The sequence below is a fragment of the Amblyomma mixtum genome, chromosome 2, assembly GCF_055824585.1.
Source record: "Amblyomma mixtum isolate Tamu chromosome 2, ASM5582458v1, whole genome shotgun sequence".
Taxonomy (NCBI): Eukaryota; Metazoa; Arthropoda; class Arachnida; order Ixodida; family Ixodidae; genus Amblyomma; species Amblyomma mixtum.
The window spans coordinates 72,488,426-72,504,357 of NC_143013.1; the positions used below are offsets into that span (position 1 = coordinate 72,488,426).

The 15,932-nt window shown below is 44.4% G+C and overlaps 1 protein-coding gene across 1 annotated transcript in view; it reads left to right on the plus strand.

Annotated features, from left to right (window-relative positions):
- Spt3 (Transcription initiation protein Spt3) overlaps nucleotides 1-15,932 on the plus strand; it is a 136,003-nt gene that overhangs the window by 118,513 nt on the left and 1,558 nt on the right. Inside the window, exons 9-11 of the mRNA XM_089571849.1 lie at nucleotides 2,551-2,724; nucleotides 10,317-10,430; nucleotides 13,435-13,506. Coding sequence (XP_089427975.1) covers nucleotides 2,551-2,724; nucleotides 10,317-10,430; nucleotides 13,435-13,479 — 333 coding nt within the window. The 3' untranslated portion in view covers nucleotides 13,480-13,506. The remainder of the gene's footprint in view (nucleotides 1-2,550; nucleotides 2,725-10,316; nucleotides 10,431-13,434; nucleotides 13,507-15,932) is intronic.

The following is a 15,932-nucleotide window of genomic DNA, read 5'->3' on the forward strand; positions in this document are numbered from 1 at the left end:
AAAAACAGATAAGCGGGCGAGGCCGCGCTTCGCCCAAGCGAGGACAGCGGCGTCCACGGCGCTTTTTGTAATGGAAGTAATGGATGCGCTCCCATTCCTAGTTACGGGGACGTGTTGCAGAGCGTCGACAACATCCGGCGCTTTGCTTGCGCGCGCGACGATGTTGGCGACCTACTGCCGGACGTGGCAGCCCTTGAAAGAAAGTTGATGCGCCGAGGTTGGGCAAAGTGCAAAAAAAAAAAAAAAAAATTACCGATTTTTTTTAAACGGTAATAAAGATTTTTTTTCAAATCTGTTTCCAACAAATGCTGGGTTTTCTCTTTTTTAATCTGATTGGCGTACTTGCCGCGGGCTTGAAGCCGGTCAACAGTTTTCGGCGCAAGGCCGAGCGCCACTGGCCGCATTCTTTGATTTTCGATTATACGACACCCGGATTATACGACGGTTTCGCGCGGTCCCCTGAACGTCGTATAATCGAGGTTCCACTGTATTTGTGGTTCCACTGGAAACCTGATTTGACATTATGCTGAGCTGACACAGCAGCCTTGAAAAGTAGTTGGGATCAATAATCAGTAATGCAATTGTATGATGATAAGCTTGTTGTAGGTACGAATTGCGCACAAAAGACACACACAAGCTTGTACTGTGAAGTGCGTACCTGCTGAGTGCTTTTTCTTGGTAGGGTACTTCTCTGGATGTTTTTAGTGTTGAAAAAAAAAAGAAAAGAGTTTGCAAAGCACAACATAATCAACGACAACAGAAAGTCACTGGCTATGAAAAAAGAATTAAAAACTGCTGCAAGGAGTAGCAAAATAATTGTATTGTCACTTTATGACAAGAAGCGACAAGAAGTGATTCAGTATTGCTTGTTGGGAGCAGTTAGGCGTCATAAACTGTTCGAGCAAAATTTCATTTTTCTTTGTTATATTACGTTTATGGACACCTGGCTCTGCATTCAAACCTCTTTGTAGTAGAGCCAATTTTTAGTTCTCAGAATCTAAAAAGTAAATTTACAAAAGGAAAATAAATGAGAAGCAGTGAGATTTTTTTTTTTCTCTGCAGATTTCTTACGTACCGTCACCACTGAAAGTAAGCAGCCTAATTTGTATGGTACTGCATGTGTTGTTTGTGTCCCAGAGCCGTAGAGCCTCACACGGCCATGAGAGGCGCTGCAGTCTAGGGCTCTGGATTAATTTAGACCCAGTGTCCTGTAGCATGCGCTGACATTGCAGACAACATGGGCATCATTTCAATGCAACTGCTGTAGCCCAAATCTATGGCGCGTCCTCGGGATCAGGAGTGGAACGCCTTATCCCCTAATCCACTGATTGGCTTAAATGGCTTGTGGGCTCTACTTGGGGACTTACGTGGCACTGTTGGCAGTGGCACAGTCTGAATAGTGAGGAAACAGTCTCTATTACACTCCAAAACCTCTTAGCAGAAACAGCATGTAAGCCTGACGGTCATGTAAACAAACTGTGCAGTTCATTAGCAAGCTGGACTGGCACATTTCTGGTGAGTGATCGCCATCTGAGTGCCATGTTAGAAGCATTTGTACAATGATGAGTGACTGGATGGTTACCACAGGCAGCAAAACACTGTTAGTGCTGGAGGAGAGAATCAGGTCGAATAGCAATGATAGGAAGTCTCGAAGAAAAGTGGATGTGGACGATGCAGTATGGGTAGTGGAGGATCATTGGGCGAGGTCTCTGCCATGCCGTGGATTTGTACTCTGGTGATATTCTTGATGGTGACAGAAACTTTTTTTTTTGTGACAGTTTATTTTAAGAGAATGCGCAGCTTGGTAGTGACGATGAAAAGAAGCATGTAGATGAATAACAAAAAATGAACAAAGCATAGCACTGTTTTGTTGTGTTTCGGCAGTACATTTTGCATCAGCGCTGTATTGCATACTTTCTTCTTTTCTGTCCATGCGCCATAGTGCTGTTCCACCATTATTTCAAGCCAGCTCACCCATAGTTCGTGTTACCGAACTTGAAAGTGCTTGTCAGCATTCCCATGGTTAATTTAATTTTTTTTTTGCTTAACGCCCACTCACCTTGCAGCTTGAAGTAGCAAACAGATAGGACCTACTTTGTCTGTCAATTCTAATTTTCTGAGTACGAAATGCTTAACAGTAATGTTGTGGAGCCTTTCATAAGCAAACTAATTTAATTTGGAGGGAATTTTGTTGCAGACCTAAAGAAATTGTTCATTGTAGGCTAGAGCATACCGTGTGGTGGCTAGCCAGGCTGATGGAATGCCTCCTCACATTATCATCTGTGGCTGATTGTATAGAAATGGCACTTTTCCCCCTCTCCTTACCCTTCCCAAAGAGTTGGGCACACCTTGGCACCCGTCTTAAAGAGTGGCTGCTGCAACAAGCTGCAGAATGCCTGTTTGGCATGGTGCCATACCATGCTAAGATGCCAACTGTTAAGCATATCAAGCTGCTAACCGGTCCCTGTGATAATGTAGGGTATACTAGGATTGTTGCTTTGTTCTTTTGGATCCCTTGTTCTGACCTTGCTTGCCGTGTTCTTGCTTCAGATCGTAGACTTGGCACTGATTGTGAAGAAGGAGGCCAGACATAACCCAAGCGACCCGCTCTCCTACTCAATGCCTACCCTGGTTGGCAACCCTGAGTACCCCTCTTGCCGGCTGTTTGGCATCAAGGAAAACCCGTGGTCTGTTACGGATGAGGCGACCCCCTCAACCTCCACGGTCAGTTAAACACTGAGTGGTGTGTGAACTAACCATCGCTGTGGCTAGGTAGCTATGGTTAAGGGCCGAGATAGTGATTTTTAACTTTTTTTTTTAAATTTCATGTCGGCAACTGCATTCTCTCTTCAGTGCACTAGCACTAGGGCTCCCACTCCGTTGAAAAGCCATTGTCTATTTGTCTGAAGCCTGCTTCTGGCAGGTGGACCACATGGGCAGCTGGCAACCTTCTCACCGTGGTGGGCCTCCGCGACCTGGAAGAGCTGAGTGCCGACCACATGGGTCACGGGATTGTGTGGCATCATCACAACCTGCCCATTCGATAGTGAGCACTGCCCACCTTGTAAGATGGTGGTTGAATTAATGATAAGTTGGGAGAGGTTGCTCGGGAAGAGTAACCTTGGTTGCGCAAGCCCCACCGATGACAGCACCTGTTATTGCAGGGCAGTGGTACGTCACTTAACCGCTGCCTCACTGCACCAGGAGTGGCATGAGGACTCCCAGGAATCTATGAATGTAGAGATTGACCGGTTCTACTGCAGTAAAAGTTTTAAACGATGCAACATCACGCAAACTTGTGTCATATTATATATCAACCAAGGTAAGCCATTTCAAATGAGAGAGAGAGAGAGAGAGAGAACAACTTTTATTTAGAAAGCCTGCAGAGTCGGTTAGGCTCCCTCCAAGCAGGGAGGACAAGCTTTTACCGCGACGCGGCCACTACGTCAATCTTGTGCGTTGTGCTCCTTGAGGTCTTGTTACGTCCCTCGCTAATTTCAAATGAAGCAAAAACATAGAAAGTCAATATAAACTGTGCAAAACCAGAGCTAACGTGCTAACGCACTAATTCGTGATTAGCCCCAAGCTAAATCGCCCGTGATTTTTTTTGATGACGTGTTTGCGAACATCAGTAGAAATGATAGAATGTTGGGAATGTGATTACTTTATTGTCTAAATTCTCGTGAAACATAGAGTCTCATAACGAGCAAAGTTCTGGTAATGTCTTGCCGTGATTTATCTTTCTTCCACTGAAGCAAGCTAGCATGTCAAGGACTATGGTTGTGGCAGCAGGGTGCCCGCATGCTTCTGTGAGATGAGTCACGACACTGGCACTGGCCGAAAGCAATATTACAATATTTGCACAAATATCAAGAGGGTTTTTGTTTCATGAATCAACTAGTTGGGAACGCTCCTTGTGTTATATTTGGAACAATACTGTGAATACAGCACAATTTTTTTTTTTTTTTTTGCTGTTCTGTAAAATAATCGAAAGCAAGCTCACCCACCAGGTTTGCGACATAGTACGAGAAAAAGCCAAGACTCTGGCCATTGAGGCAAAACCTGTGTTTATGATTCCGTGCAAGAGGCCGCATGCGTTAATGCGCGGGCGACTTCCTACATTACAGATTTTTGTAGCGTGAGCTACATTGGCCACAGTCTCGCCGTTTCGCGTGCTCCCTCCGTCGACCATACTGCGCATGCGTGAAGAGCGAGTGATGTCACTGTGCACAGCTGGGGCACCTCGCTACGCGCGTTCGGCATCGCCTCGCCACGCACGCTCGCCACGCACGCTCGCCACGCACGCTCGCCACGCACGCTCGCCACGCACGCTCGCCATGCACGCTCGCCACGCACGCTCACGCTAGGTATATCCTGGCATAGCAGAGCTAAGCCACTGCGAACATTTTTGTTCCCAGTTCGTGGGATTTTTATTTTTCCACTGCAGAAAATTAAGGGCTTTAGCTGTGGTGTTCGGAGGCTGAGCACAGTCTCTCTAGTCAGGTACAACGTAAGTTTGCGATGAAGTTCGGCCCACATTCGTGACCTCCACTCACTGTTCTCTTACAGTGAAGAAATAATGAATTGTCAAAGCTTTTCGCGTTGCCCAGAAAAAAAGGTAATCAAAAAACAAAGTTACCGTATAGACTCGTGTAATGGCCAACGTTTTTTTCCGAGATCTGGGGTGAAAAATCGGGGATGCGGCCATTACAAGGAGAAAACGACAACAAAATAAATATTTGTGGCGGTACCTGCCTTTATTATTGCCAAAACACTCCTCGTCCTCCTTCGCCGAACTCGTCGGGACCTTCTTCCAGATGAACTCATCTTCCGTGCTGTCCAGCTTGCTGGATATGCCTGTCACCTTGAAACTTTTTTCCACGGTCTCGAACGAAACCGCAGCAAATCAGGGCAGCGATGCTTTCCGATTTCGAGATGGCACGCGATAGGCCTTGGGCAAGCGAGGTAAAGGTAGTAAAACGAGAAGCACAGACGGCTGTGGCTGAAAGTGGCTTTGGCTATTCTTGGCTGTGCCCGACGTGTGCAGCGCTTGATTTTTGTGCCCCACCTGGCAGCAGTAACCACGAAACGTTCTGGATTTCTTGCACTGTGCAGTAGATGACACTGCCAAACTTCCTGAAATTCTTGGTGCAGCTTTTACTCGGGTAATTTTTAAATATTTTTTTTAATTTTTTTTTTAAAAGTTAGGGGTAATAAGGGAGTAATTACTCATTGGCATCCACCCGAGCGCAGTTCCCACCAACACAGTTCCCACTTCGAGTTATTGATCAATTCGCTCTTGCCCTAACATAAGCTTGCCGTCCTGGTTAGCTCGATTGGTAGAGCGACTGCTCCGGTGAAGCGGTGGTCCTGGGTTCGAACCGCGGACCAGGACGAATTTTTCTTTAACTGCGAAGTTTCTGAGAAAGCTGTATAGCTTTCCTTTGTAGCCGTATGGCTGCGCTCGGGTGGACGTCAATGAGTAATTACTCCCTTATTACAAATCTACTCCACCTTGGGGGATTCCCCTCAATATTTGACCAATAAAGTTAGGGGTGCGGCCATTACATGAGTGCGGCCATTACATGAGTGCGGCCATTACACGAGTCTAGACGGTATAAGCGCATGAATTTTGGCATCTTTGATTTCTTTAAAGGAGTGAAACATAAAAATGTTGATTTCTTTTACTTTTATGCTTGGTTCGTAGAGTAATACTACACTCTGCATACCTTAGGCTGTTGACAGCTCCTATATATTTTTTTTTTCCAAGTTTTATCCTACTATAGCCATGGTGGCTCAGTGACTGTGGTGCTCAGGTGCTCAACATGAGTGCGTATGTTTGACCCCAACCCCGATGACCCTTATGGAGACAACATGCAAAAGCGGTCATGTACTAAAATTTCAGTGCACATTAAGAAAGGGAGATGGCTTTTAGCAAAAAAATTTTTTCTTGATGTATTACATGAAATTTTTTAGCATATTAGAAATAATTTTATGACTAATCTCACAAAATATTACTGCTATATTGTTTTCTAATATAAATATTTTCTCCTGAATCTCGTGAAAAGGCTGCAGAGTCAAAAAAATGTGGCAGGAGGCTGGTTCAACATTCAGTACATTTCTGCTGGTGTGCTACTGGTCAAAACATTCTAAGATTTTTTTTTTTTTAGCAAAGCAGAAATTTTGGCCTTGAAGTTTTTGCAATCAAGTGTCTGTTGACATATCTAGAGTGAGAAGAAAATTTCATACAAGAAATTAAAATTCGCAAAATTGAAAAATGAAGTATGTCTTGACCTGCCCTGTGGTCCTTAGAGTGCAACACAACAAATGGGGTCAAGATATAGATAAAACAGTCTTGACGAAATCTGCTGTTCAAGGTGAGTATCTGGACAGAAAACTGTAACGGAGAAAAACGCCTATTGTTCAAACATTCCCTGCAGTGCACAGCTGCCGCAGTTCAGGAAATAATTTTTGTAGAGCACTTCCCGGTAGATTTGAGCAATGAAACTCTGGGACTGCGTAAAAAACGACGCATCAAGTGGATACAACAATTTTTAAAAAATCACATTTTTTGGTGATTTTTTTTTTTCAGTGCGACCTCCCTTACATTGTCAGATATAATCCCTACTGGCTCTTCATTATCCTTCTTAAGTTCCACAAGATGATGGGATATTATTGCTTCTTCATATATGTTTATATCAGGCTGTACATGTTTACCACAACCTGCCATTCCTTTTACTGAGCGCAGTGTGCACTGTCCAAAGTTGTTTGTGCAGTTTGTTCTGTAGCTTATTTTTGAAAAAGGTTCGAGTCTCTGTCAACTGGAAATGAACAGGCATCGTACTGCAGGATAACCGAGGAGCCTTAGCATGTTATACTCGACACTTGTCTTGGCACATTAATGTAATTCATCGTTTAATCATGGGCTTGCCATTCTTTAACCACAGCTTTATGCACGCGGTGCCTCTAAGGTGAAATAACACTGTACGCGATTCATGTCTAGGCACATAAACATGGCTGATCTTTAAATGTGGACTCGCCATCCTTGAAGTGCAGCTTTATGCACATGGGGCGCTGAAGGTGAAATAACAATCATAAAATGTAATGTGTAAGGATGTACGTTTGCTTCTACTAATACTTACTGTCACGTGGCTGCAACAACAGGGATAGACAGAGACGAACAGATCAGTAGGGTCACATGCTGGTTTTTATAAACAAAGTAGATTGGAAAAACAAACATAACAAAGTTACATAGCAGTGCATATCACACAAATATTGAAATACAGTTTCTTCGCATTGCCACATGTTTGGAAATGAACACTGCACACTGGATGTTGGCTGCACTGCTGTGCTGTCACTTTCCTGATGAATCTGAACGCAGTGGTTTTTCTCTCTTTGAATATTTTAAAAGCACCCCTAGTCCGTTAAAGGTGCACTGAAGAGGAATCTGAACTTGTCTTTTTGCCGCAGGAACTCGATCTACACGTTCCGAGCTTTCTTAGAAACTGCGATTTACTGCCCTGTGTGGCCGATTTACCCAATTAAATTGAATTAACGTCCGGCTCCCGCCTTTTTTTTTAAATTCTGCCTTGTACGGTGGGCGGAGTCGACCAACGCGTGGAGCGCCTTTCACCCAGTTCCGTGGAGGCTTTGCTTTCGCTTTATTTTGTTTTTTAGGTTTCCATGAATAAATAGTTTCATTCGCAGATAATATAGCCGCAAAATAAGCCCGAAGAAATAAAAATACGCGCGGACTATTTGCTACTACGGACTACTACGTATTACTCCACCGATGGCAGAGCGGCAAGCCGCCACGGGACTGGGTGAAAGGCGCTCCACGCGTTGGTCGACTCCGCCCACCGTACGAGGCAGAATTAAAAAAAAAAGGCGGGAGCCAGACGTTAATTCGATTTAATTGGGGAAATTGGCCACACAGGGCAGTAAATCGCAGTTTCTAAGAAAGCTCGGAGCGTGTAGATCGAGTTCCCGCGGCAAAAAGACAAGTTCAGATTCCTCTTCAGTGCACCTTTAAGCTTGCCCAATAGCAGTTTTAAAGTGTCCTGTGCACAACCATGAAAAAAATAGTATTTGATACAGTATGCCATGATGACCGTCTAGCAATAACTGAGTGCAATTACAATCCTGTCATGGCCTGCGATTTCAGTTTACTTCAGTTTTTGTGTCAAACTGATTGTTAACAAAAATAAATCTGCAGATTGTAGGTTTGGGCATTATGCCAAGGTTGGTGGTTCACTGTTTTCGAATATACAACTCAAGAACACAGCGGGAAATACTTCCGGAAGGAAGCCATCCAGCCAATGGCGTGGACCGATTGTCATGACATCACAATTGATCCCATTTCACAGGAGCACATTGCCAGCCACCTGCGATGTCGTGCTTGGGGATTAGCTGTGTCCTTGATTTGCATTCGACTATAGCAGCTTGCAGTTTGTAGACTGCAGTATTCAACAGTACTAACACAAATTCAGGCTGCCCGTTTTAGTATCTTGCGTGTCTTATGTTGGAAGGCCTCTTAGATTTGAAGTATGCATACATTGCCTAGTTACGTATTTATTGTTTCTCTCGAATGCTGCCATATGTATAGGCATATTCATAACATGTCACCAGCCTCATTTGGTTTGCAAATTTTTGTTCCTAGGGCAATAAAGCTGATACCATTTCCACATCAACTGCTGGAGAAGCAGTCTGGCCTTGACTGCAACTTTTTTTTTCTTCATCAACTGAAAGCTTTTCAGAAAGGGCTTTCTGGCTCTTATTCATGCACATTTTGGGGAATTATTAAAGGGACCATGAAAAGAATTAAAAGCCGCTTGTAAATGTTAGAAGTTATGCTCAGAAGCACTGACACCAAGTATGAGTCTTGGGAACTGAGCCGGCAATTTATTATGGCTTTTTAAAAATCGCGTTTTTTAAAATTCGCGGGCCGTTTGGTGTCCTCGTAGGGAGCGATTTTGAAACCAAAACCGGGAAAACAGACGTCACTAGTCCCATGACGTCGGTAGGCCACCACACGCTGTCATTCGCTCGAGCCGCGGCAGCTACGACGTCACGGGCACACTTCCGGTAGCGGTGAAAATCGTCTGCTCGAGGCGCCGCGCGACCCCCTCGGGCAAGCGCGGGCCAGGGCATTGCCTTCACGCATATGTTTTCAATTTACCTCTGCCGGCTCTTTCTGCCGGGAGTTCGGGAGCAAAGAAAGCGCCGAGAGCGGAGAGACGCTGCCGACGCACGCTGCTCCTCGGGAGTGCGACAACCGGATGTCGTAAACCGAACGTCAGCGAATGACGTATTCATGGGCGGAGCCCAGTCCCGGAGCTGTTTTTTTTATTTTTTCTTGGTTCTCCGCGCGTATGAGTTGAGGGGGGAGAGGAGGAGCGTGATTTTTAATCGTTTATAACTTCGTTGTTATTCATGCTAGCTCGAAAATTATTTCACTGGGGTGACGAGTGATGGATTGCCTATCTTTACGTAATCTCAATTAATTTGTTTCATAGTCCCTTTAAGAAGCTCACTGATTATAAGCTCTGTTTGTTTGTCTAACCACAAGTATTAAAAAAAAAGATTGGACCGGACACTTAAGCTCTGCAGTAAGGGTATGATGCGACAGCATAATGCCTTAATTCCCGTATAGCAAAAGGTCATTTTCTACTTTACATTCATAGATTCCTGGGATTCCTCCTACCGCTCCTGGCGCAGTGCTGCAACGGTTGGCAGGTGCTCCCAGCAGTCGTCCTTGTGTAGCCCAGGTTGCTCTTCCCAAGCAACCAATCATTAATTTAACTGCCACCTGCCACGGTGGCCATTTTGCTCACTCTCCGGTGGGCAGGTTGTGATGATGCTGCAAGATCACGTGACCTAAGTAGGCCACCTGCCTCCTAGGTTGCTCTCTGGGCACCACCTGCGAGAGTCATGCTCGCGATTTTTCGCTCACAATACCGGCACCGGATTTTCTGGACAACGGGTCCCTTAATGCTATCGCAATAAGAAACGATAGCACACTACACAAAGTCTATGGAAACCACAAGCCCAAGCATGATGGTCTTCTTTTGCCCTCAAGGCCCGGCACAGTAGCCTGTATTACAGTCAGTGAAACCCACCTGAGAACTCTGGAATAAAATGGTGGGTAGTGTGCAATGTAGATGAATAACCGTCTATAAGCAGGGGTAGTCTTTCAGTCTCAGCTTGCAAAAATTTGCATTAATGAGCTGTATTGCACTCTGGTTCTTTTGTGTTGCCCTCTGAGAATATTAGTCTATGTGCAATGATTCTTATTCGCTGAAATCTCTTTTGTCTAGGCTGGCAGCAGTGGCACAAAACCTTGGCTTCCATCTGATGGCATCAAGCCGGAGGAGATCAAGGAGGCCATGCGTAGGTTTACAATACAGCGAGGACCCATGGCTTGTTTCGCGGTATGGATGCACCACCTTTTTTCAGACATATCTAGAGCTTTGCAATATTAAAGCCTTTTTAGTTGGTCTTTAGAGAGACAAATCAAGAGGTGGGACAAGGCTCTTTTATTTTTATATGCCTCTAATAATTTCCCTCTTTTGGGAAGTGTTTGAATACAGTATAATCTTGTTACAGCAGACCACGATAGTGTCTAAGATTTTGGTCTATTGCAAGAAAAGCCAGCAGAATCGAAATAGACTTTTATGATAACCATAGGGGAATCTGTTATATAACCAAAGTGACCTTCAAGTTGTGCATGGCTGCATATAATGCTTTGTTTATTCATTCTTGACACCTCTAAAAGAAGGTGGTTATATGACTGTTGGGCTTTGATATTATACAGTTAAACCTGGATATAACGAAGTTGAAAAAAAAATCCTGGATTTTTCGTTACACCGAAGTTTTCGTTGCATGCAGTTTTCGCGAGAGGACCCGAAAGGGCAATGCAGAACAGAAACCAAAATAAGAAACAAATGTAGGTGAAATCACCTTGAAAATGTTTACAGGAAACCCCATTATTCGATGTCTGATAGCATGACTGCCGCAGCAGCTGCCGCCACCTCCGCCGCAGCAGCTGCCGCCACCTCCGCCGTAGCTGCCGCCACTGCCACCTCCGCCGTAGCTTGCGTAAGGCCGGAATACATGGAGTGTTTTGGCGGCTACAAGTCGGTGATTTTCACCTTACGGCGTGCACTTGACACCCGGTGTAGAAAAAAATGCCTGCCCCGCCGATCTGGTTCCACCATATATTGATGCGCAGCGTCCAGTTAGACCGGAAGTTGCAGCTGAACCAAGCCAATAGCAGCGCAAAAAGCCCGTTCTTCCGATTTGGCTGCCTCTGCCTGCCGTCACCAGCATGCTGTCACCCAATACATTGCTGCACCATGTTTATTTATTTATTTATTGAAAGTACCTACAGCGCCCATGAGGCATTATTGTAGGGGGGTTATCACTATATACAATAACACATGCAAAGAAGATATTGGAAAACATGTAAGCAAGGATAACACAACATATTAAAAGAAGACTAAATGAGTTTACAACTAGTATGAGTGATGGCACAGTGCTGGTAAACACACGAGACCTGGAAAAGAAAATACATCAGACTATCGCTTCAACAGCACTTTCGAAATCAGGTGCACAAACCACATCATTCGGAAGCTTATTCCAGCCCAGGATTGTGTTAGGGAAAAACAAATACTTAAATACATTAATGCGGCATTGATAACTATTAATCTTTTTCATGTTATCGAGTCTCTTCGAAATATAATATGGCTGCTTTAGATAAGTGTTTTTATTAATACCGGTACAATCATTGTAAATACTGTGCAAGAACTTCAGCCTGAAGATTTTTCTTCGGCTTGCTAAAGTCTTCCAACCAATACTGTCGCGAAGTTCGGAGCTCTTTATATGAAAATTAAAATTTCCAGTTTCAGGACTCGCATTAGAGAGAGAAGTTCATGTGGTTAATTTAGTGAATTGTACCGTATTTACTCACATAATGACCACACTTTTTTTTCAGAAATATTGACGCAAATTTAGGAGTGCAGTCATTACGGGAGGTAAATTTTCTGCAAACAATTTTTGAGCACCAAAAACGCAAACAAGTCGCAGGTCAGACTATTCTTGTCACATGGGTGTGCTACCCGCGGTTACGCCGCTAAACGTGGTTATCGCGAACTGAGCTTGGCGACCTTGGCATATGTGGTTAACCGAGAAGGTAGAGTGCGAAAAGCGCACGAGCTGGCCCGTTTCGAGAACGTACTTTCTTCGCACTTAATCACGTTTCAAGAGCAATGTATCAAAATGGGCAGTGTGTTAGTGCCGCGCGACGGTGCTTTTATGCAGCCTTCGCTCTCGTCCGAAGGCGTAGCAACCTTCCGACGCACTCAAGCTATGCATTTTACCGCCGTTACGCCGAAAAATGTCTGGTACCTACGCAGCATTAAATTAAGTGACACGTTCGCAACGCTCGCAGCACCGGATTCCGCGCACTTAACGCAATGGTGCCGCCTGCGAGCGCGGCGGACGACGGCTCTCTAGTGTGCTCCTCCCTAGTCGTCGCTAGGCCTAACTTGTTTCATTTCGAAACCACAGCGGACGGCGCTTTTGAATTGACCAACGCTATACGAAATGGTCTACTTATGGCGCTGCCTTACTGACTACCTAATTGTTTCATATTAAAAGCAATATATGCTATCGATTTCAGCGACGCCTTAGCAGCGGAGCTGGCGTGCTGGCGGGTCAGTCGCACTGCAATGGTGGCAGCTGCTACGCGGCTGTGAACATAAAACTAGCTTGTATTGCAGTTATTACTCCTACCAGCAACTCGGCACAGGTCAGCGATCCTCAAGGAGGATTTATTTTTGACATTACTTTATCCCAGTGCATATTATGCTATGCATTCGGCTGTGAAGGCAGTGTGGGAACCGGACTGCGCCGTCGGACGGCACTCTCAACACTGCGCCAACTGCGCTGCAAGATATTCGCAAATGTCGCTTCCCTCCGGATCACCGCGTCACTTCGTTCATTGCACCACAACCCAGAACGGTGGCGAGCCTTGTGACAACTGCGAACCGTGATTCGAGATAACCACAGTTAAGTTTGGTATCCGCGGTTAAGCAGAACCGCATTTAGACTGCCCGTGTGACTGCAGGTCAGCCAACAGGTGGCTGCCGTTGCAATGCTGACAGAGCAAGATGGTCATCTGCACGTGCCATCTGTCAGACAGACAGCGAGCACGATCATCTTCGGCTATAGTTAACACGTGACAAGTTGCAGCGGCAAGCTCGGGGTGCGACCATTACGCGGGGAATAAAAGAAATTAAATTTTGCCAACAAAATTCAAGGGTGCGATCATTACGCGAGTGCAATCATTATGCAAGTAAATACGGTAATCGATTAGCTCTGAATTGAGGTTTTTTTTTTTTTTCACTTTTTAATGTTTTTTATTTTTGCATGCAGAAGTCTCAAATACAAGGTCCTTGCAAACACCTTCTCTGCTGCTGAAGATCTGCCATACGATTAAGGCCAGATGTAAGTAGTGTTTTTCTTTTCAAATTTTCGTTCATAGATTTGATCATTTCGAATATGTTATACTGTATTTACACAATTGTAAGTCGACTTGTATGCAAGTCGAGCGCTCATATCTCATGTCAGAAAAAAAAAAAAAGAAGGGCGTGCCCATGGGCACATTCCAAAACGAAAATGTATTAATCACTGGACTACTCGGCTACACTTGTGCAATCGTCCTCACTAGTGCTGCCATCGTCATCACTGCTGCAGTCACACGGCATGTCGTTCTAATGTCGTCGTCCCGCAAAATCCCGCACTTCGCAAACAACCACGCTATGACATCGCGTATCATGGCAGAAAATTTTGCCTCGCTGCAACAGCCACACCTCAATCACCCGTTTTGAAACGTCGAACTTGCGGCCTGGCGTGCAGTTTGTTTCTTCGGCATAAAGAATGACAGCTTCTTGAATGTAGCCGTGAACGAGCGCCGAACGCTTAGTAGCCCCAGAGCACAGATGATGATTGACAAAGCGCTACATTAAAAAATGGGACAAAGTGCTACATTAAAAAATGGTAAAACATAGCCGGCAGTCAAGCCAAATGTGTCAAACAGACCTAAAGAGAAACTACGCTTTCGTGGCTGTGCCGCCGCGATTAAGACAGGAGCCGTTCCAACAACTATTGTCACTCCACTGAGCACCGTGAGAAAGTCATGTTTCCATAATTTCAGACCTTACTTTTTCAATTGTTCTACCGTGTTTCTCAGTGCAAATAGCTGGGTATTCGTTTATTGGAGTGGGGAGCTTTGGTTGACACAAAAAAAATAATGGTCGATAAAAGTCATCAGACAGTTCCTTTAAAGGGGGGACGAGGGTCTTAAAACAGACATTTTTATTTGTGGCTAGAATGTCGTGAAATTTTGCACACAGATGCGTTTTTCTCTTCTGATTTCAAAAATGTAGTCATAATTGAGCTGGTGGTCTTAGATCAAAAGTTATCTTAAATTCTAGAGTGTAATCAGATAATTTCTTATGCAGCTTTAATGAACTTTCTCAATGCATTTTGTTGCTTCTAATTACATGAATTGAAAGCCAGCAAATTCCCATACCCGATGACATTCTTACATTTTTTGTTTAGGCCACGTATAAATAGCAATTTACAATTAGCTTAACGAGTTGCCGTGTAAAATAGTGTGACCTCTTACTCTCGACATAGTATGTCAGGATGACATGCCTTTAGAGAAAAACGATGAATGTCATCGGGTATGGAAACTCTCTGGTTATCAATTCATGTAAATAAAAGCAACAAATTGCAATGAGAAAGTTCATTAAAGCTGCGTAAGAAATTACCTAATTACATTCTGGACTTCGCAAGATCTAAGACCACCAGCTCAATTATGATTGCATATTTGGAATCAGAAGAGAAAAATGCATCTGTGTGCAAAATTTCATGAGATTCTAGCCATAAATAAAACAGTTAGTTTTAAGACCCTCGTCCCCCCTTAATGCCCTGTAGGGCCGTGCAGGGGCAAGTGCTTTAAAAAAAAAAAACAATGTAAGAGACGAAGTGAGAATGTGACAGCACACAGGCCTCAGGAGCGCACAAAAGTTCTACACGGCCCGTGTACTGTGCGATGTCAGTGCACGTTAAAGAACCCCAGGTGGTCGAAATTTCCGGAGCCCTCCACTACGGCGTCTCTCATAGCCTTAGTCGCTTTGGGACGTTAAACCCCATCAACCAACCAACCAACCAACTCTGTCCTGCAACCTGCTTGCACTCAGCTGCAAGCTATCTGCACGAGCTGGCAGGTTGCATAGTTCTCCTGTTCTCACATGCTCAAAAGCCAACCACACAGGGGCAGAAGCCACTGCGTTGCTCTCATAATCTCCACTCTGCTGTCAAAATATCATTGTACAACTATATTGGCAAGCAAACAAGGGAAGGGGAATGAGGGGCTCGTTATAAATATGAGAGAAGCCAACAGCCACAGAAACCAAGGTGCACAGGGGATTTTTAATTAATTAATTTATTTTTTTGTGGTGTTGATCAAGTAAGAATATTACTGTCGCTTAAAGCTAATTGATTAGAAAAGCAGAAGAAAAAACAACCACATGCCGCCGGTGGGATCCGAACCCACGACCTCCGAATTACGTGTCCGGTGCTCTACCGCTGAGCTACGGCGACGGCTGTCAAACCTTCTTCTTTCTGGGGTATTTATGTTTACAAATAACCTAACCTTAAAAGCACTTTATAGCAACAAGTGCTCTTGCTGATAAGTTTGACGCACCTGTAATGTAACGACGGCTGAAATTTGTATACAGTACAAGTGCTTTTTGTAGGGCTGTTGAAATGCATCCTGCATTTTGGAAAACGGTTTATTTTGTTTAAAAAAAACAATGGTCGTGTCATGAACAATGAATTGATTTTGGGTGAACTGAAAACTTTTT